Source organism: Babylonia areolata, chromosome 32, assembly GCF_041734735.1.
Source record: "Babylonia areolata isolate BAREFJ2019XMU chromosome 32, ASM4173473v1, whole genome shotgun sequence".
Lineage (NCBI taxonomy): Eukaryota > Metazoa > Mollusca > Gastropoda > Neogastropoda > Buccinidae > Babylonia > Babylonia areolata.
The window spans coordinates 17,629,234-17,644,233 of record NC_134907.1 but is presented as its reverse complement, the minus strand read 5'-3'; the positions used below and the strand labels follow the sequence as shown (position 1 = coordinate 17,644,233).

The 15,000-nt window shown below is 43.3% G+C and overlaps 1 protein-coding gene across 1 annotated transcript in view; it reads left to right on the top strand.

Moving 5' to 3' along the window:
• The first annotated feature begins 11,879 nt into the window (after nt 1-11,879).
• The window catches only part of LOC143276710 (trypsin-1-like), a 16,937-nt gene continuing 13,816 nt past the window's right edge, over nt 11,880-15,000 (top strand). The window contains exon 1 of the mRNA XM_076581353.1: nt 11,880-12,011. Coding sequence (XP_076437468.1) covers nt 11,975-12,011 — 37 coding nt within the window. The 5' untranslated portion in view covers nt 11,880-11,974. The remainder of the gene's footprint in view (nt 12,012-15,000) is intronic.

The window sequence follows — 15,000 nt, the reverse complement described above, 5'->3', positions numbered from 1 at the left end:
GGGGGGGTAATCCTGGTTAATACTCTATTGTGGGTGGGAAAGGGGGGGGTGATCCTAGTTAATACTGTTGTGTGGGTGGGAGAGGGGGGGTAATCCTGCTTAATACTCTAGTGTGGGTGGGAGAGGGGGGGGGTAATCCTGGTTAATACTACAGTGCGGGTGGGAGAGGGGGGGGTAATCCTGGTTAATACTCTAGTGTGGGTGGGAGAGGAGGGGTAATCCTGGTTAATACTCTAGTGTGGATGTGAGAGGGAGGATAACCCTGGTTAATACTACAGTGCGGGTGTGAGAGGGAGGATAACCCTGGTTAATACTACAGTGTGGGTGTGAGAGGATAACCCTGGTTAATACTACAGTGTGGGTGTGAGAGGGAGGATAACCCTGGTTAATACTGCAATGTGGGTGTGAGAGGATAACCCTGGTTAATACTACAGTGTGGGTGTGAGAGGGAGGATAACCCTGGTTAATACTGCAATGTGGGTGGGAGAGGGGGGAGTAGCTGTAGTGTGGGGGGTAAACCTGGTTAATACTGCAGTGTGGGTGTGAGATGGAGAGGGGGGGATTACCCTGGTTAATACTGTAATGTGGGTTGGAGAGATTTGGGGGTTTGGGGGACGGGGATAAGATATTACAGTAATCTGGGGATCAGTGGCCCAGGCCTTTATCGTTCGCGCGCTCGCTGTGTGTTGTGTGTTTACTGTTGTACTTACATCTGTTGTCTTTTCACATGTGTCACAGTAGACGGGTTTTGTGGTGATGATGGTGGGGTTAAAAAAAAAAAAACACGAAGAAAGTCTGAGGAACGTACGGGGGAAGAGAAATGAAGATGTAAAAAAAACTTTCGGATTAAAAAATTTTTTTTTACCGGACCTGATTTTCTTTTCTTTTTTTTTTTTTTTTTTTTTTTTTGGTTGTTGTTGTTTGTTCTGTGTCCCGATGCTTTCCCCTTTGTTTTACAGCTGTCTGTGCAGTCAACTGAATGAGGAGGATATCCTCAGTCCCCCCCCCCCACACACACACACACACACCCCTCCCCCCCGCCCTCAATCGTCACAACCTTCCCCATGAGTGTGTGATGAGGATACCCCCCCCCTCCCCCACAATCCTCCCCCCCCCCCAAATCCCCCTCACCTTCACCCTGATGGGGGTGTTTGACGATATCCTCCCCCCCCTCACAATCCCCCCCCACCCATATCCCCCTCACCCTCACCCTGATGGGGGTGATGAAGATACCCCCCCCTCTCCCCACAATGCTCACCCCCCCCCCCCCTACAACCCCCCCCCCCCCCCCCACACACACACACACACAAAGCATGACCTATCACTTTGTGAAGCAGAGACACAGAGAGCTATCAGGAACACACAAAACATGATCCATCGCTTTGTGAAGCAGAGACAGACAGACGATCTGTTGAATTTCTCTTTCCAATACATTACAGGCGCTATCTATTACATCAGAACACAGCACAGAGCGATCGTTCAGATCGTGTTTTTTTTCTCAGCAATCGTTTAGGTAGCTTCGCGAGGGCAAGGGAATACACTCTTCCGTTATAAAGATTCAGATAAACATTGGATTACTTCCCTTCCCACCTGTCTCTCCTGTGACTGAGTGATTCGCTGTTTGATAGTGTTCGCCAAGAAGAAAACCTATCTCCGTATTGTTTGTCTCGTTCGTGATTGACGTAGAAACCCATTTAAACCACTTTATTGCTGCCTGATTGAAATGGAACAAAATCGTGATGAAAAAGTGTCTGAATAATTATCTCAAATTATTGTTTTTGCATGCTGACGACACAGCAACATTTGTTGATGACGACACAGCAATATTTGCTGATGACACACCAATATTTGCTGATGATAACACAGCAATATTTGCTGACAACACAGCAATATTTGCTGATGACAACACAGCAATATTTGCTGATGACAGCACAGCAATATTTGCTGACAACACAGCAATATTTGCTGATGACAACACAGCAATATTTGCTGATGACAACACAGCAATATTTGCTGACAACACAGCAATATTTGCTGATGACGACACAGCAATATTTGCTGATGACACAGCAATATTTGCTGATGATAATACAGCAATATTTGCTGACGACACAGCAATATTTTGCTGATGACACAGCAATATTTGCTTACGACACAGCAATATTTGCTTACGACACAACAATATTTTGCTGATGACACAGCAATATTTGCTGACGACACAGCAATATTTGCTTACGACACAATATTGCTGACGACACAGCAACATTTGCTGATGACGACACAGCAATATTTGCTGACGACACAGCAATATTTGGTGACGACTCAGGAGCAAAACACCAGAAGGTACTGAGTGAGTTAGAAGCATATTATGATGATTGGAGAATGATTGGGAATTTCCCCCGAAACAAAAAGAAAATAATGGTATTCTATGACAAGAAATCAAATTACCAAAATCTGTTCAATGGAAATACTTTCGAACATGTTTATACAGGCCTCGCTTTCAGTTTGGCGTGACCGTGACGCAATAAAAAGACCAGATCAGAGGAGCAATGATGGCACTGTTCAGAAAACAACAACAAACACAGACAACTTCAGCCCCTGTTATTTAGACTTATTTCGTTCAGAGGTAATGCCAAAATCAACTTATGGTTGTGAAGTTTGGGGTGATAACTGTTTTGATATTGCTGAATCAATATGTGGAGTGATGGCCTAGAGGTAACGCGTCCGCATAGGAAGCGAGAGAATCTGAGCGCGCTGGTTCGAATCACGGCTCAGCCACTGATATTTTCTCTCCCTCCACTAGACCTTGAGTGGTGGTCTGGACGATAGTCATTCGGATGAGACAATAAACCGAGGTCCCGTGTGCAGCATCCACTTAGTGCACGCAAAAGAACCCACGGCAACAAAAGGGTTGTTCCTGGCAAAATTCTGTAGAAAAATCCAATTCGATAAGAAAAACGATAAATAAACAAAACAAATAAAACTGCACGCAGGAAAAAATGCAAAAAAATGGGTGGCGCTGTAGTGTAGCGATGCGTCTCTCTGGGGAGAGCAGCCCGAATTTCACAAAGAGAAATCTGTTGTGATAAAAAGAAATACAAATACAAACACAAATATATTTGGAATACTGTAAATAAAAACTCCGGCTTAAAATTTTTTTTTTAAAAGCAAACCAAACTGTTTTATCTGTGGTGTAATTGGACGTTTTACCCTGGCTGTGTGTGTATATTACCGAATGATCAAATTCTGGAACCCTCTGTCCATTGACACAAGTGGAAATATTCCTCTCACATGCGGTGAACATTTACTGATTTTTTTTAAATCAATAAACACGCTAAATGACTGGTTACTTAATTGAAATCAAGCAGATTATAGAAGAAAATATACTGTCTTTGATGTGATCCTATACAATCTGTATCAACCGCTTGGCTGCTAAATAATCTGACTTAAATGTTTAAAGATAGTTACACTCAAAAATGACGGTGAGGGCCGTGGGGGTGGGGGGGGGGGGGGGTAAATGTCATTACTGTACAAAAACCATTTACCACAGTTTATTGAAGAACCAAGTAGCATTTGAAGATTATCTAGACAATTTGCCATTATGCTGTTTAATTGTTTTCGTTCTTCTTCTATCAATGTCTTCCTCAGTATTGCTATTGTGATGCATTGTTTCTCTGTGACTCAAAGAGTTAATGGGAACAAACTCATTGTTCATTGTTCATCATCCTATCATTGTCCTGCTGCATTGTTCATCTGTGACTCAAAGAGTTAATGGGAACAAACTCATTGCTCATGGTTCATCATCCTATCATTGTCCTGCTGCATTGTTCATCTGTGATTCAAAGAGTTAATGGGAACAAATTCATCGTTCATCGTTCATCATCCTAGCATTGTCATGCTGCATTGTTCATCTCTGACTCAAAGAGTTAATAGAACAAATTCATTGTTCGTCGTTCATCATCCTATCATTGTCCTGATGCATTGTTCATCTGTGATTCAAAGAGTTAATGGGAACAAATTCATTGTTCATCATCCTATCATTGTCCTGCTGTATTGTTCATCTCTGACTCAAAGAGTTAATGGGAACAAATTCATCGTTCATCGTTCATCATCCTAGCATTGTCCTGCTGCATTGTTCATCTCTGACTCAAAGAGCTAATAGAACAAATTCATTGTTCATCGTTCATCATCCTAGCATTGTCCTGCTGCATTGTTCATCTCTGACTCAAAGAGTTAATGGGAACAAATTCATCGTTCATCGTTCATCATCCTATCATTGTCATGCTGTATTGCTCACCTCTGACTCAAAGAGTTAAAGAACAAATTCATTGTTCATTGTTCATCATCCTATCATTGTCCTGCTGTATTGTTCATCTGTGATTCAAAGAGTTAAAGAACAAATTCATCGTTCATCGTTCATCATCCTATCATTGTCATGCTGTATTGCTCACCTCTGACTCAACGAGTTAAAGAACAAATTCATCGTTCATCGTTCATCATCCTAGCATTGTCCTGCTGCATTGTTCATCCCTGCCTCAAAGAGTATATAGAACAAATTCATTGTTCATTGTTCATCGTTCACCATCCTGTCATTGTCAAACTGCATTGTTCATCTCTGACTCAAAGAGTTAATGGGAACAAACTCATTGTTCATTGTTCATCGTTCATCATCCTATCATTGTCATGCTGCATTGTTCATCTCTGACTCAAAGAGTTAATGGGAACAAACTCATTGTTCATTGTTCATCGTTCATCATCCTATCATTGTCATGCTGCATTGTTCATCTCTGACTCAAAGAGTTAATGGGGAAAAAACTCACTGATACTGATACTCATTGTTCATTGTTCATCGTTCATCGTTCATCATCCTATTACTATCATGATGCATTGTTCATCTATGACTCAAAGAGTTCATGGGAACAAACTCATTGCTCATCGTACATCATCTTACTATTGTTATGCTGCATCGTTCATCTATAACTCAAGGGGTTAATGGAAACAGACTCTTCGTTCATCTATAACTCAAGGGGTTAATGGAAACAGACTCATCGTTCATCTATAACTCAAGGGGTTAATGGAAACAGACTCATCGTTCATCTATAACTCAAGGGGTTAATGGAAACAGACTCATCGTTCATCTATAACTCAAGGGGTTAATGGAAACAGACTCATCGTTCATCTATAACTCAAGGGGTTAATGGAAACAGACTCATCGTTCATCTATAACTCAAGGGGTTAATGGAAACAAACTCATCGTTCATTGTGTTTCTGACACTACCTCCTCCCCCCCCCCTCCTCCCAACACTTATAACCCCACCCCGCATCCACCGCCTTAGAATTATGATGCACCTTTCACATATTTTCAGTTTGAAATATGTGTGTATGTATATGTGTGTGTGTGTGTGTGTGTGTGTGTGTGTGTGTGTGTGTGTGTGTGTGTGTGTGTGTATGTGTGTGTGTGCGTGTATGTGTGTGTGTGTGTGTGTGTGTGTGTGTGCGCGCGCGCATGTGAGTGAGTGAGAGAGAGAGAAAGATAGTGTGTGCGTGTGTGCGTGCGTGCGAGCGAGCGAGCTTTGTTTGTGTGTGTGTGAGCGCGCGCGTGTGTGAGTGAGTGTTAGAGATATAGTGTGTGTGAGAGAGAGAGAGATACGGATACGGATGTTTTATTCATATAAAGGCCATTGCCCCTCATGAAGGGGTACAATACATAAACAAGCACAGTCACTGAAGAAAATCATGAAGTTGCAACAGATCTGAAATGCAATGCCTTGTACAAGTATATTGACAAATTCCTTATGAAGCTTTCTTTTTCAGATGCTAGAAGTAGGTGTGTGTGAGAGAGCGTGTGTGTGTCTGTTTGTGTGTGTGCGCGCGCGCGCTCGTGTGCATGAGTGAGAGAGAGAGAGAGAAAGTGTGTGTGTGTGTGTGTGTGTGTGTGTGTGTGTGTGTGTGTGTGTGTGTGTGTGTGTGTGTGTGTGTGTGAGTGACGGTATGTCGCCGTCCAGTGATGATGCACTCAATGCGCTGTCTGCCTCCCTCAGGTTCTGAGAGGGGTAATATTTCTCCTGTGGTTCAAGCCGTAAAACACAGGTACAGCACGGCAACCAGCCGCGGGGACAATAACCTGCCATCAGCCAGGTACCAACACACTCACTGCCGTCACCAGCAATGACACGCTGAGGAGATGTAAAGTTCTCCGATCAATGCTGGCTCCAGTCACTCAAGTGCTACACTGCACTAACCGTTTTTACCACCCCACTGACTAATGTTGAACTGACAGCGACAGGACAGAAAAAATCAAAGACAAAGTTTACCCGGTAACTTGATATCGCCTTCCTCTTCTGCTGCTGCTTTTCTTGGGGGGACAAGGTGGTGGTTTGCACCAGCCGTCGTGGCGAAGTGGTTAGTGTCGCGGGCTGACGGCTTGGAGGTGGGTTTTTCGGCCAACGGCCGGCTCCTACCCAGAGTTGGGCTTGAACAGGGAGACTGGGACCACACAGTCGAGTGTCATCCACTTCAAGGATGCGTTATTGGGTGCGTTGCTCTAATTACCTGACCATTACTGCAAGTGTCTGTATCCCTCGGGCCTGGTTGACGCCGGGATATCATTATGACAGGAAGCGCAGAGTACAGCCTCGTACGTAGTCCCTCTTCCCTCATCATTAATATAAAAAGTTTCAGATTATGTGGCCTTTCATGCCCTGCTCTCATGGTGACCTCAGTTTCGATGCCCCTCCACTTCCGCGCTTGGAGTGAATCTTGTCAAAGTCTTCAGTGTCGGCAGATTCATGAGGGACCGTCGTTGGAGGGACGTGGTGGCGGTCTTCACTCTGGGGGAGATGCTCACTCAGTCTGGCTCCACGACTAAGCCATTACTAGAGCTCAGAGCTTGGTCTCCGACCGAGGATAGGCGCTATATAAGTATCCATATCAATCAATCAATCAATCAATTATTGTCGTCAGAAGGGGGCTTAGTAGGTGGTATCCTAAGTACGTTAAATCTGAGCAGGCACCGCTGAACACCACCGAAGTGACTCAGCAGCAGGGCAGGGTCTCCTCTGATGTGTGGCCTCTGGAGACATGATATCGATTGTTCCCTGTGGACTGCCGGCTGCCGACGCTGAGACTGCGACAGACGAAGCCAGGTGTGGCCGTGTATGTAGTGGACTCAGTGTGAGAGGCGTGGGAGTGATGCCACTGAAACGGTGCAGATGATGGGGAAGCGAAGTCAATAAATGAATAAATAAATGAATACATAAACAAACAAATGAATCAATAATAAAGCATAACAAATCAATTCATACAAATAATAGCACCCAACAAATCAATTCACATAAAATAAAATGCACACACACACACACACACACACACACACACACACACACACACACACAACCTTTATCACACCAATGATTTCAATAGGATTGTATTAAAACACATGCAACCCATGCGGTAATGTCCTATTTTTGCGTCTTAAATCATTGCCTCTATTGGTTGAATTTTCATGGTTTGTGGGACCAAAACCGGAAAAAGCAAAGATGGTGGCACGTCAGTTTAGTGACTGGAGCCGGATCAAAACTGAGAAAAATAACGTACAATATAAGGGTAGAAGTCCACTGAAAATTGGTTAAAACATGTGCTAATGGTAATGTCGTTTTATACATGCACGAAACTTGCCGGTGAAATAGGTTCCTGAAATTAGGACGCTAGAATAGGCCCTGTTTAAAAACAATGAGATAAAACCAAAAAAAAATAAAAAATAAATAAAACCTAGAAACATCACCCACCTATAAAATCAGTAACGCTTGCCTGTGCACACACACACACACACACACACACACACACACACACACACACACACACACACACACACACACACACACACACACACACACACACACACACACACCGTTACCCACCAACAACAACCACACACACACACACACACACACACACACACACACACACACACACACACACACACACACACACACACACACACACGTACACACATGCCCGTGCTCCTACACACACCCACACGCACACACCACGTCTGCGCTGTGGAACTCGCCTGGCTGTGAAGTTCAGAACGAGGGGGAGGTGGGGATGGGGGTGGGGGGGTTACAATGTTATGTCACAGTCCTATGAATGAGTGTTGCATGTTTTGATTGAATGTGCCCACTGGCTGTAGGAATGAATGAATTAATGTAATGAGACGTTCTTGCGCGTGGAGCTCTAAACCTTGCCACTTCTGTCTGACCGACTGTCTGCTGCAAATGTCGTCATGTAGTGTGTCTGTTTCGTCATGTGTCATTTTACGTATGTTTCATCTGTCAGAATTGTCATGGGTCTGTCAGTCATTTTTTTTTCTCTCCTGTGCATGTCACTAAGGGTGTCTTCTCTTCTCCCCACCCACCGTACCCGCTAACCTTATGATTTTATTCCAGCATGTATTTGTCATGTTTGATCAAGTTTCCTGCCCAGCATATGGCGTCAAAAGTTAAAACGTTGTAAAACATTTGGAGCATCTGTTTGAACGCGTTAAAAGATTTCGTTTTTCTAAGACAGCACATGCGACTGTTGCTCTTTTTAGTGAGAGCAGCGGAGTCTTTATTCCAAGGAAGCTTATTGTCAATTATCACACCAGTTGAAGCACTTCATTTTTTAATGATGATTTTGCTAAAAGATTGTTCCTTTTTTTCTAAAGTAAATTTTAAAGCTTTTCTGCTTTGCCAACATTCATTTCAAGGTGAATTTCCATCACACCAGTTCACAAATCTGTCAGCTTCTTTTCGGTTGTTGGTGTCATGGTCATGGGTAATTAGTCCTGTCAAGCTGGAATCACCTGCAAACTTGACTTGTGGACACGAACTGGTCAAGCTTCTGCAGTCTGTATGCAGGGTGAACAGAAACCGTCAGAGCACTGCACCTTGTGGTGCACCAGTGTTTGCAAGGGAAACAGAAGACACCCAGTCATTTAATTTAACAAACTGAGGCCTTTTAGTAAGGCAGTCTGAAACCCATAAAATAGTCGGAAAAGCGAGTCCCATATGCAAATGCTTCTTTGCTAAAATATGAGGTTGAATCGTATTAAAATCATTGGAAAAGTTTGGGTGTTTTTTTGCTTTTTTTTAATTAGGCAGACATAGGTATTTGGTTTGTCTAAATGTTCATAAACGTTGTTCAAAACAAAACAAAAAGTGTAGAATTATAATGTACTTTTGATTTTCCTGTTACTACTCCTGATTCTCCTGTGTTTATTCTTATTCTCCTGTAGACAAAGTTCCAGCAAGTGGACTGGGACCACTTCCTCTAAGACTTTCATCACAGCAGATGTCAATGCCACGGGACGAAGATCGTTCATGCAAGATACAGGTGTTTTCCTGGGTACACGTATGATGCAGAAGGTTTTCCAAATGTATTTTATACTGACTAACAGATTGATTAAAAATAAGTGTTAAGTGTGGTAGAGTTGAGCTGGACATTTCTTCATTTTGGTAGAATGACTTTTGCAATCGTGAATCGCTTTGAGCTCTGTTGACAAAAAGCGCCCAGTAAGTGTTGATTATCATGGTCAGGTAGCGTCCAGCAGGTGTTGATTATCATGATCAGGTAGCACAGAGCAGGTGTTGATTATCATGGTCAGGTAGCGTCCAGCAGGTGTTGATTATCATGGTCAGGTAGCGTCCAGCAGGTGTTGATTATCATGGTCAGGTAGCGTCCAGCAGGTGTTATCTTGGTCGGGTAGCGTCCAGCAGGTGTTGATTATCTTGGTCAGGTAGCTCTTAGCAGGTGTTGATTATCTTGGTCAGGTAGCGCTGAGCAGGTGTTGATTATCATGGTCAGGTAGCGCTGAGCAGGTGTTGATTATCTTGGTCAGGTAGGGCTTTGCAGGTGTTGATTATCATGGTCAGATAGCGCTGAGCAGGTGTTGATTATCACGGTCAGATAGCGCTTAGCAGGTGTTGATTATCATGATCAGGTAGCGGTGAGCAGGTGTTGATTATCATGGTCAGGTAGCGCTGAGCAGGTGTTGATTATCATGGTCAAGTAGCAGCCAGCAGGTGTTATCATGGTCAGATAACGCTGAGCAGGTGTTGATTATCATGGTCAGGTAGCGCTTAGCAGGTGTTGATTATCATGGTCACGTAGCATCCAGCAGGGGTTGATTATCATGGTCAGGTAGCGCTGAGCAGGTGTTGATTATCATGATCAGGTAGCGGTGAGCAGGTGTTGATTATCATGGTCAGGTAGCGCTGAGCAGGTGTTGATTATCATGGTCAAGTAGCAGCCAGCAGGTGTTGATTATCATGGTCAGGTAGCGCTAAGCAGGTGTTGATTATCATAGTCATGTAGCGCTGAGCAGGTGTCGATTATCATGGTCAGGTAGTTCTGAGCAGGTGTTGATTATCATGGTCAGGTAACGCCGAGCAGGTGTTGATTATCATGGTGAGTGCGCAGTCCTCGGGTGTATCAGGTCTCCATCCTGTGTACCACCTATCCCGGGAGGAGTGGTGGACCTGATGGCTCTTCAGGAGCCAGCTGCATTGCTCGGACCGAAGAACCTGGTATGGTCGTAACCTGCCACTAACTGTGTGTAGTGGTGGTGTGTCCATCGAGATCGATGATGACCATCCTTGTCATCCAGCTGGGGGATGGGGGGAGGGTGGTGGTGGGGTGGGGGGGAGGATGCTCATGAATCTATCTGTGAATGCGCAGATGGCTGAATAGTCCAATCTGCGCACGAAATGTTCGCTGACAGTTGGGGCAGACAAAGACAGGCATATCATTGTCAGGGAGCTTGTTTGCCCGTGACTTTCTGGCCTGCCTTTTCTGAACAGCTGCTCTATCTATCTATCTGTGTGTAGTATGGAACTGACCAATGGCGTAGTTCGGTCAACGTAGGCATTTAGTCACGTGTAACTGTCAAAAAGTTAGAACCAAGCAATGCAACTGGCTCCTGGACCTTTGTGAAATATGATTCTGTAATGGGGCAATGTTGAAACAGTAGAATCAGTTTTCTGTTTGGGTTATGTGCCACGTGAAATAGTTTCTGCAGCCACCTACTCTGTCTGTCTGCCTGTCTGTCTGTCTGTTTGTCTGTCTCTCTCACCTGTTCTTCTTCTCGTCTTTGATATATATATTTCCCTGTATTTTTCTTTTGCTTGTTCACTTTTCCCTCTTTTTACTTTTTTTTTCTTTAACATTTGTTTTTTTTATATTGTTACTGTTATCTTTTTGCTGTTGCTTGTTTGCTTTCGAAGGCTGGATGAAAAAAAAAAAAGCATGAATGCTTAATCTATTACCCTCAGAAAATAAAAATTGTTCATTCATCCATCCATTCTCTCTCTCTCTCTCTCTCTCTCTCTCTCTCTCTCTCTCTCTCTCTCTCTCTCTCTATCTATCTATCTATCTATCTATCTATCTATCTCTGTTTCTTTGCTTTTGTTTCTGTCTCTCTGTGTCTCTTTCTGACTCTCTCTGACTCTTTGTCTCTGTCCCTATGTCTGTCGGTCTGTTGGTCCCTCTCTCTCTCTCTCTCTCTCTCTCTCTCTGTGGTTTCACCCCACCCCCACCCCCACACCCTCCTTTCTCTCTCTCCATCATTCCCTTCATGTCCCTCTACCCATCTGTGACCTCCACCACCACCCATACCCTTAACCCCCCCCCCTTCCCCTGTCCCCCCAGCCTCCCCCCGCCAACCCCCCACTACCCCCCCCCCGCCCCCTCCTTCTCCCTGCTCCCACACACACTCTCAACTCTCCCAACCTATCCCATAAAGTGAAGGTAAGTGATTAATCAGCCTCTTAGTGTGATGTATATAAAAACGAACCCCAGCTGTGTAGTCAGGAGAGAGAAGAGAACCTCGCCTTGAAACCGCAAGCAAGAGAGCATCAGCATCAGCATCAGCATCAACATCAGCATCAGATCAGCATCAGCATCAGCATCAGCATCTTTCAACACAACACACAGCATGAGGCTGCTTGGACTTCTCACTTTGGCTGCCTTAGGTGGGAGGTCTTCTTCTTCTTCTTCTTCTTCTTCTTCTTCTTCTTCTTCTTCTTCTTCTTCTTCTTCTTCTTCTTCTTCTTCTCCTACTTCTTCTTCGTCTTCTTCTTTTTTGTCTACTACTACTACTTCTACTACTACTACTACTACTTCTACTACTACTACTACTACTTCTTCTTCTTCTTCTAGGATTTGTTCTTCGTCTACTACTACTACTACTACTACTACTACTTCTTCTTCCTCTTCTTCTAACCAGGTTTGTTGCAGTGAAGAACTTGTCACAAGGACAAGGCCCGTCCCCCCAGTTTCTGTTTCAAGGTCCACGGCATCGAAACGAAAACTGGAGAGCAGAGAGGCATTACTGGAGAGCGGCATGGCATTACTGGAGAGCAGAAAGACATTACTGGAGAGCAGAAAGACATGACTGGAGAGCAGAAAGACATGACTGGAGAGCGGCATGGCATTACTGGAGAGCAGAAAGACATGACAGGAGAGCAGAAAGACATGACTGGAGAGCAGAAAGACATGACTGGAGAGCAGAAAGACATGACTGTAGAGTAGAAAGGCATTACTGGAGAGCAGAAAGACATGACTGGAGAGCAGAAAGATATGACTGGAGAGCAGAAAGGCATTACTGGAGAGCAGAAAGACATTACTGGAGAGCAGAAAGACATGACTGGAGAGCAGAAAGACATGACTGGAGAGCGGCATGGCATTACTGGAGAGCAGAAAGACATGACTGGAGAGCAGAAAGAGATTTCTGGAGAACAGAAAGACATTAGTGGAGAACAGAAAGACATGACTGGAGAACAGAAAGACATGACTGGAGAGCATAAAGACATTACAGAAGAACAGGAAGAGATTTCTGGAGAGCAGAAAGACATGACTGGAGAACAGAAAGACATGACTGGAGAGCAGAAAGACATGACTGGAGAGCAGCATGACTTGGGGACAAGCTCGAGGCTTTCAGATTCAAAACGAACGACACGTGCAGTATCAACAAAAAACAAAAGCAACCCCCCCCCCCCCCCCAAAAAAAAAAAAAAAAGAAAAGAAAAAAAAGATGTTTTACTCTTTAAATCACGCGCGCAGCATCTGGCGAATATTGCTTACGAGTGTTAATTAACGAACTAACCGTTATCTTGTACACACGTTAAGGTGAGGTATATTGCAACAAACTGATGCAAACCTGGTATTGTGTGAGGTGAGGTATGTTCTAACAAACCAATGCATGCACTGTTTTTTGTTGTTGTTTTTTGTCTGAGGTGACGTATGTTCTAACAAAGGTAATGCAAGCACTGGTTTTGTGTGAGGTGAGGTATATTGCAACAAAACAATGCGATCACCGGTTTTGTGTGAGGTGAGGTATATTGCAACAAAACAATGCAAGCACTGGTTTTGTGTGAGGTGAGGTATATTGCAACAAAACAATGCGATCACCGGTTTTGTGTGAGGTGAGGTATATTGCAACAAAACAATGCGATCACCGGTTTTGTGTGAGGTGAGGTATATTGCAACAAAACAATGCGATCACCGGTTTTGTGTGAGGTGAGGTGTGTTGTAACAAACCAATGCAAGCACTGGTTTTGTGTTAGGTGAGGTGTGTTGTAACAAACCAATGCAAGCACTGGTTTTGTGTTAGGTGAGGTGTGTTGTAACAAAACAATGCAAGCACTGGTTTTGTGTTAGGTGAGGTGTGTTGTAACAAAACAATGCAAGCACTGGTTTTGTGTTCGGTGAGGTGTGTTGTAACAAAACAATGCAAGCACTGGTTTTGTGTTAGGTGAGGTGTGTTGTAACAAAACAATGCAAGCACTGGTTTTGTGTTAGGTGAGGTGTGTTGTAACAAAACAATGCAAGCACTGGTTTTGTGTTAGGTGAGGTGTGTTGTAACAAAACAATGCAAGCACTGGTTTTGTGTCAGGTGAGGTGTGTTGTAACAAAACAATGCAAGCACTGGTTTTGTGTTAGGTGAGGTGTGTTGTAACAAAACAATGCAAGCACTGGTTTTGTGTTAGGTGAGGTGTGTTGTAACAAAACAATGCAAGCACTGGTTTTGTGTTAGGTGAGGTGTGTTGTAACAAAACAATGCAAGCACTGGTTCTGTGTTAGGTGAGGTGTGTTGTAACAAAACAATGCAAGCACTGGTTTTGTGTTAGGTGAGGTGTGTTGTAACAAAACAATGCAAGCACTGGTTTTGTGTTAGGTGAGGTGTGTTGTAACAAAACAATGCAAGCACTGGTTTTGTGTTAGGTGAGGTGTGTTGTAACAAAACAATGCAAGCACTGGTTTTGTGTTAGGTGAGGTGTGTTGTAACAAAACAATGCAAGCACTGGTTTTGTGTTAGGTGAGGTGTGTTGTAACAAAACAATGCAAGCACTGGTTTTGTGTTAGGTGAGGTGTGTTGTAACAAAACAATGCAAGCACTGGTACTGTGTTAGGTGAGGTGTGTTGTAACAAAACAATGCAAGCACTGGTTTTGTGTTAGGTGAGGTGTGTTGTAACAAAACAATGCAAGCACTGGTTTTGTGTTAGGTGAGGTGTGTTGTAACAAAACAATGCAAGCACTGGTTTTGTGTTAGGTGAGGTGTGTTGTAACAAAACAATGCAAGCACTGGTACTGTGTTAGGTGAGGTGTGTTGTAACAAAACAATGCAAGCACTGGTTTTGTGTTAGGTGAGGTGTAAAGCCTGCTCGTTGGAAGGGTCTGAAGAACCATACCCTGTATACACTGGTTGAAACATAAACATCAAAATGAAATAAAGGATAAAACAAAGTACACAGACAACCAAAAATAAATAAATAAATAAAATACTATAAAATAAAAGACACGTTGAAGGCAAATAATTAAAACAGAATATGAATCAGTCTGATAAAATTTCTGATCGAATATTTCGCATATATATATATATATATATATATATATATATATATATATATATATATATATATTTTTTTTTTTTTTTTTTTTTTTTTTTTTTTTTTTTTTAA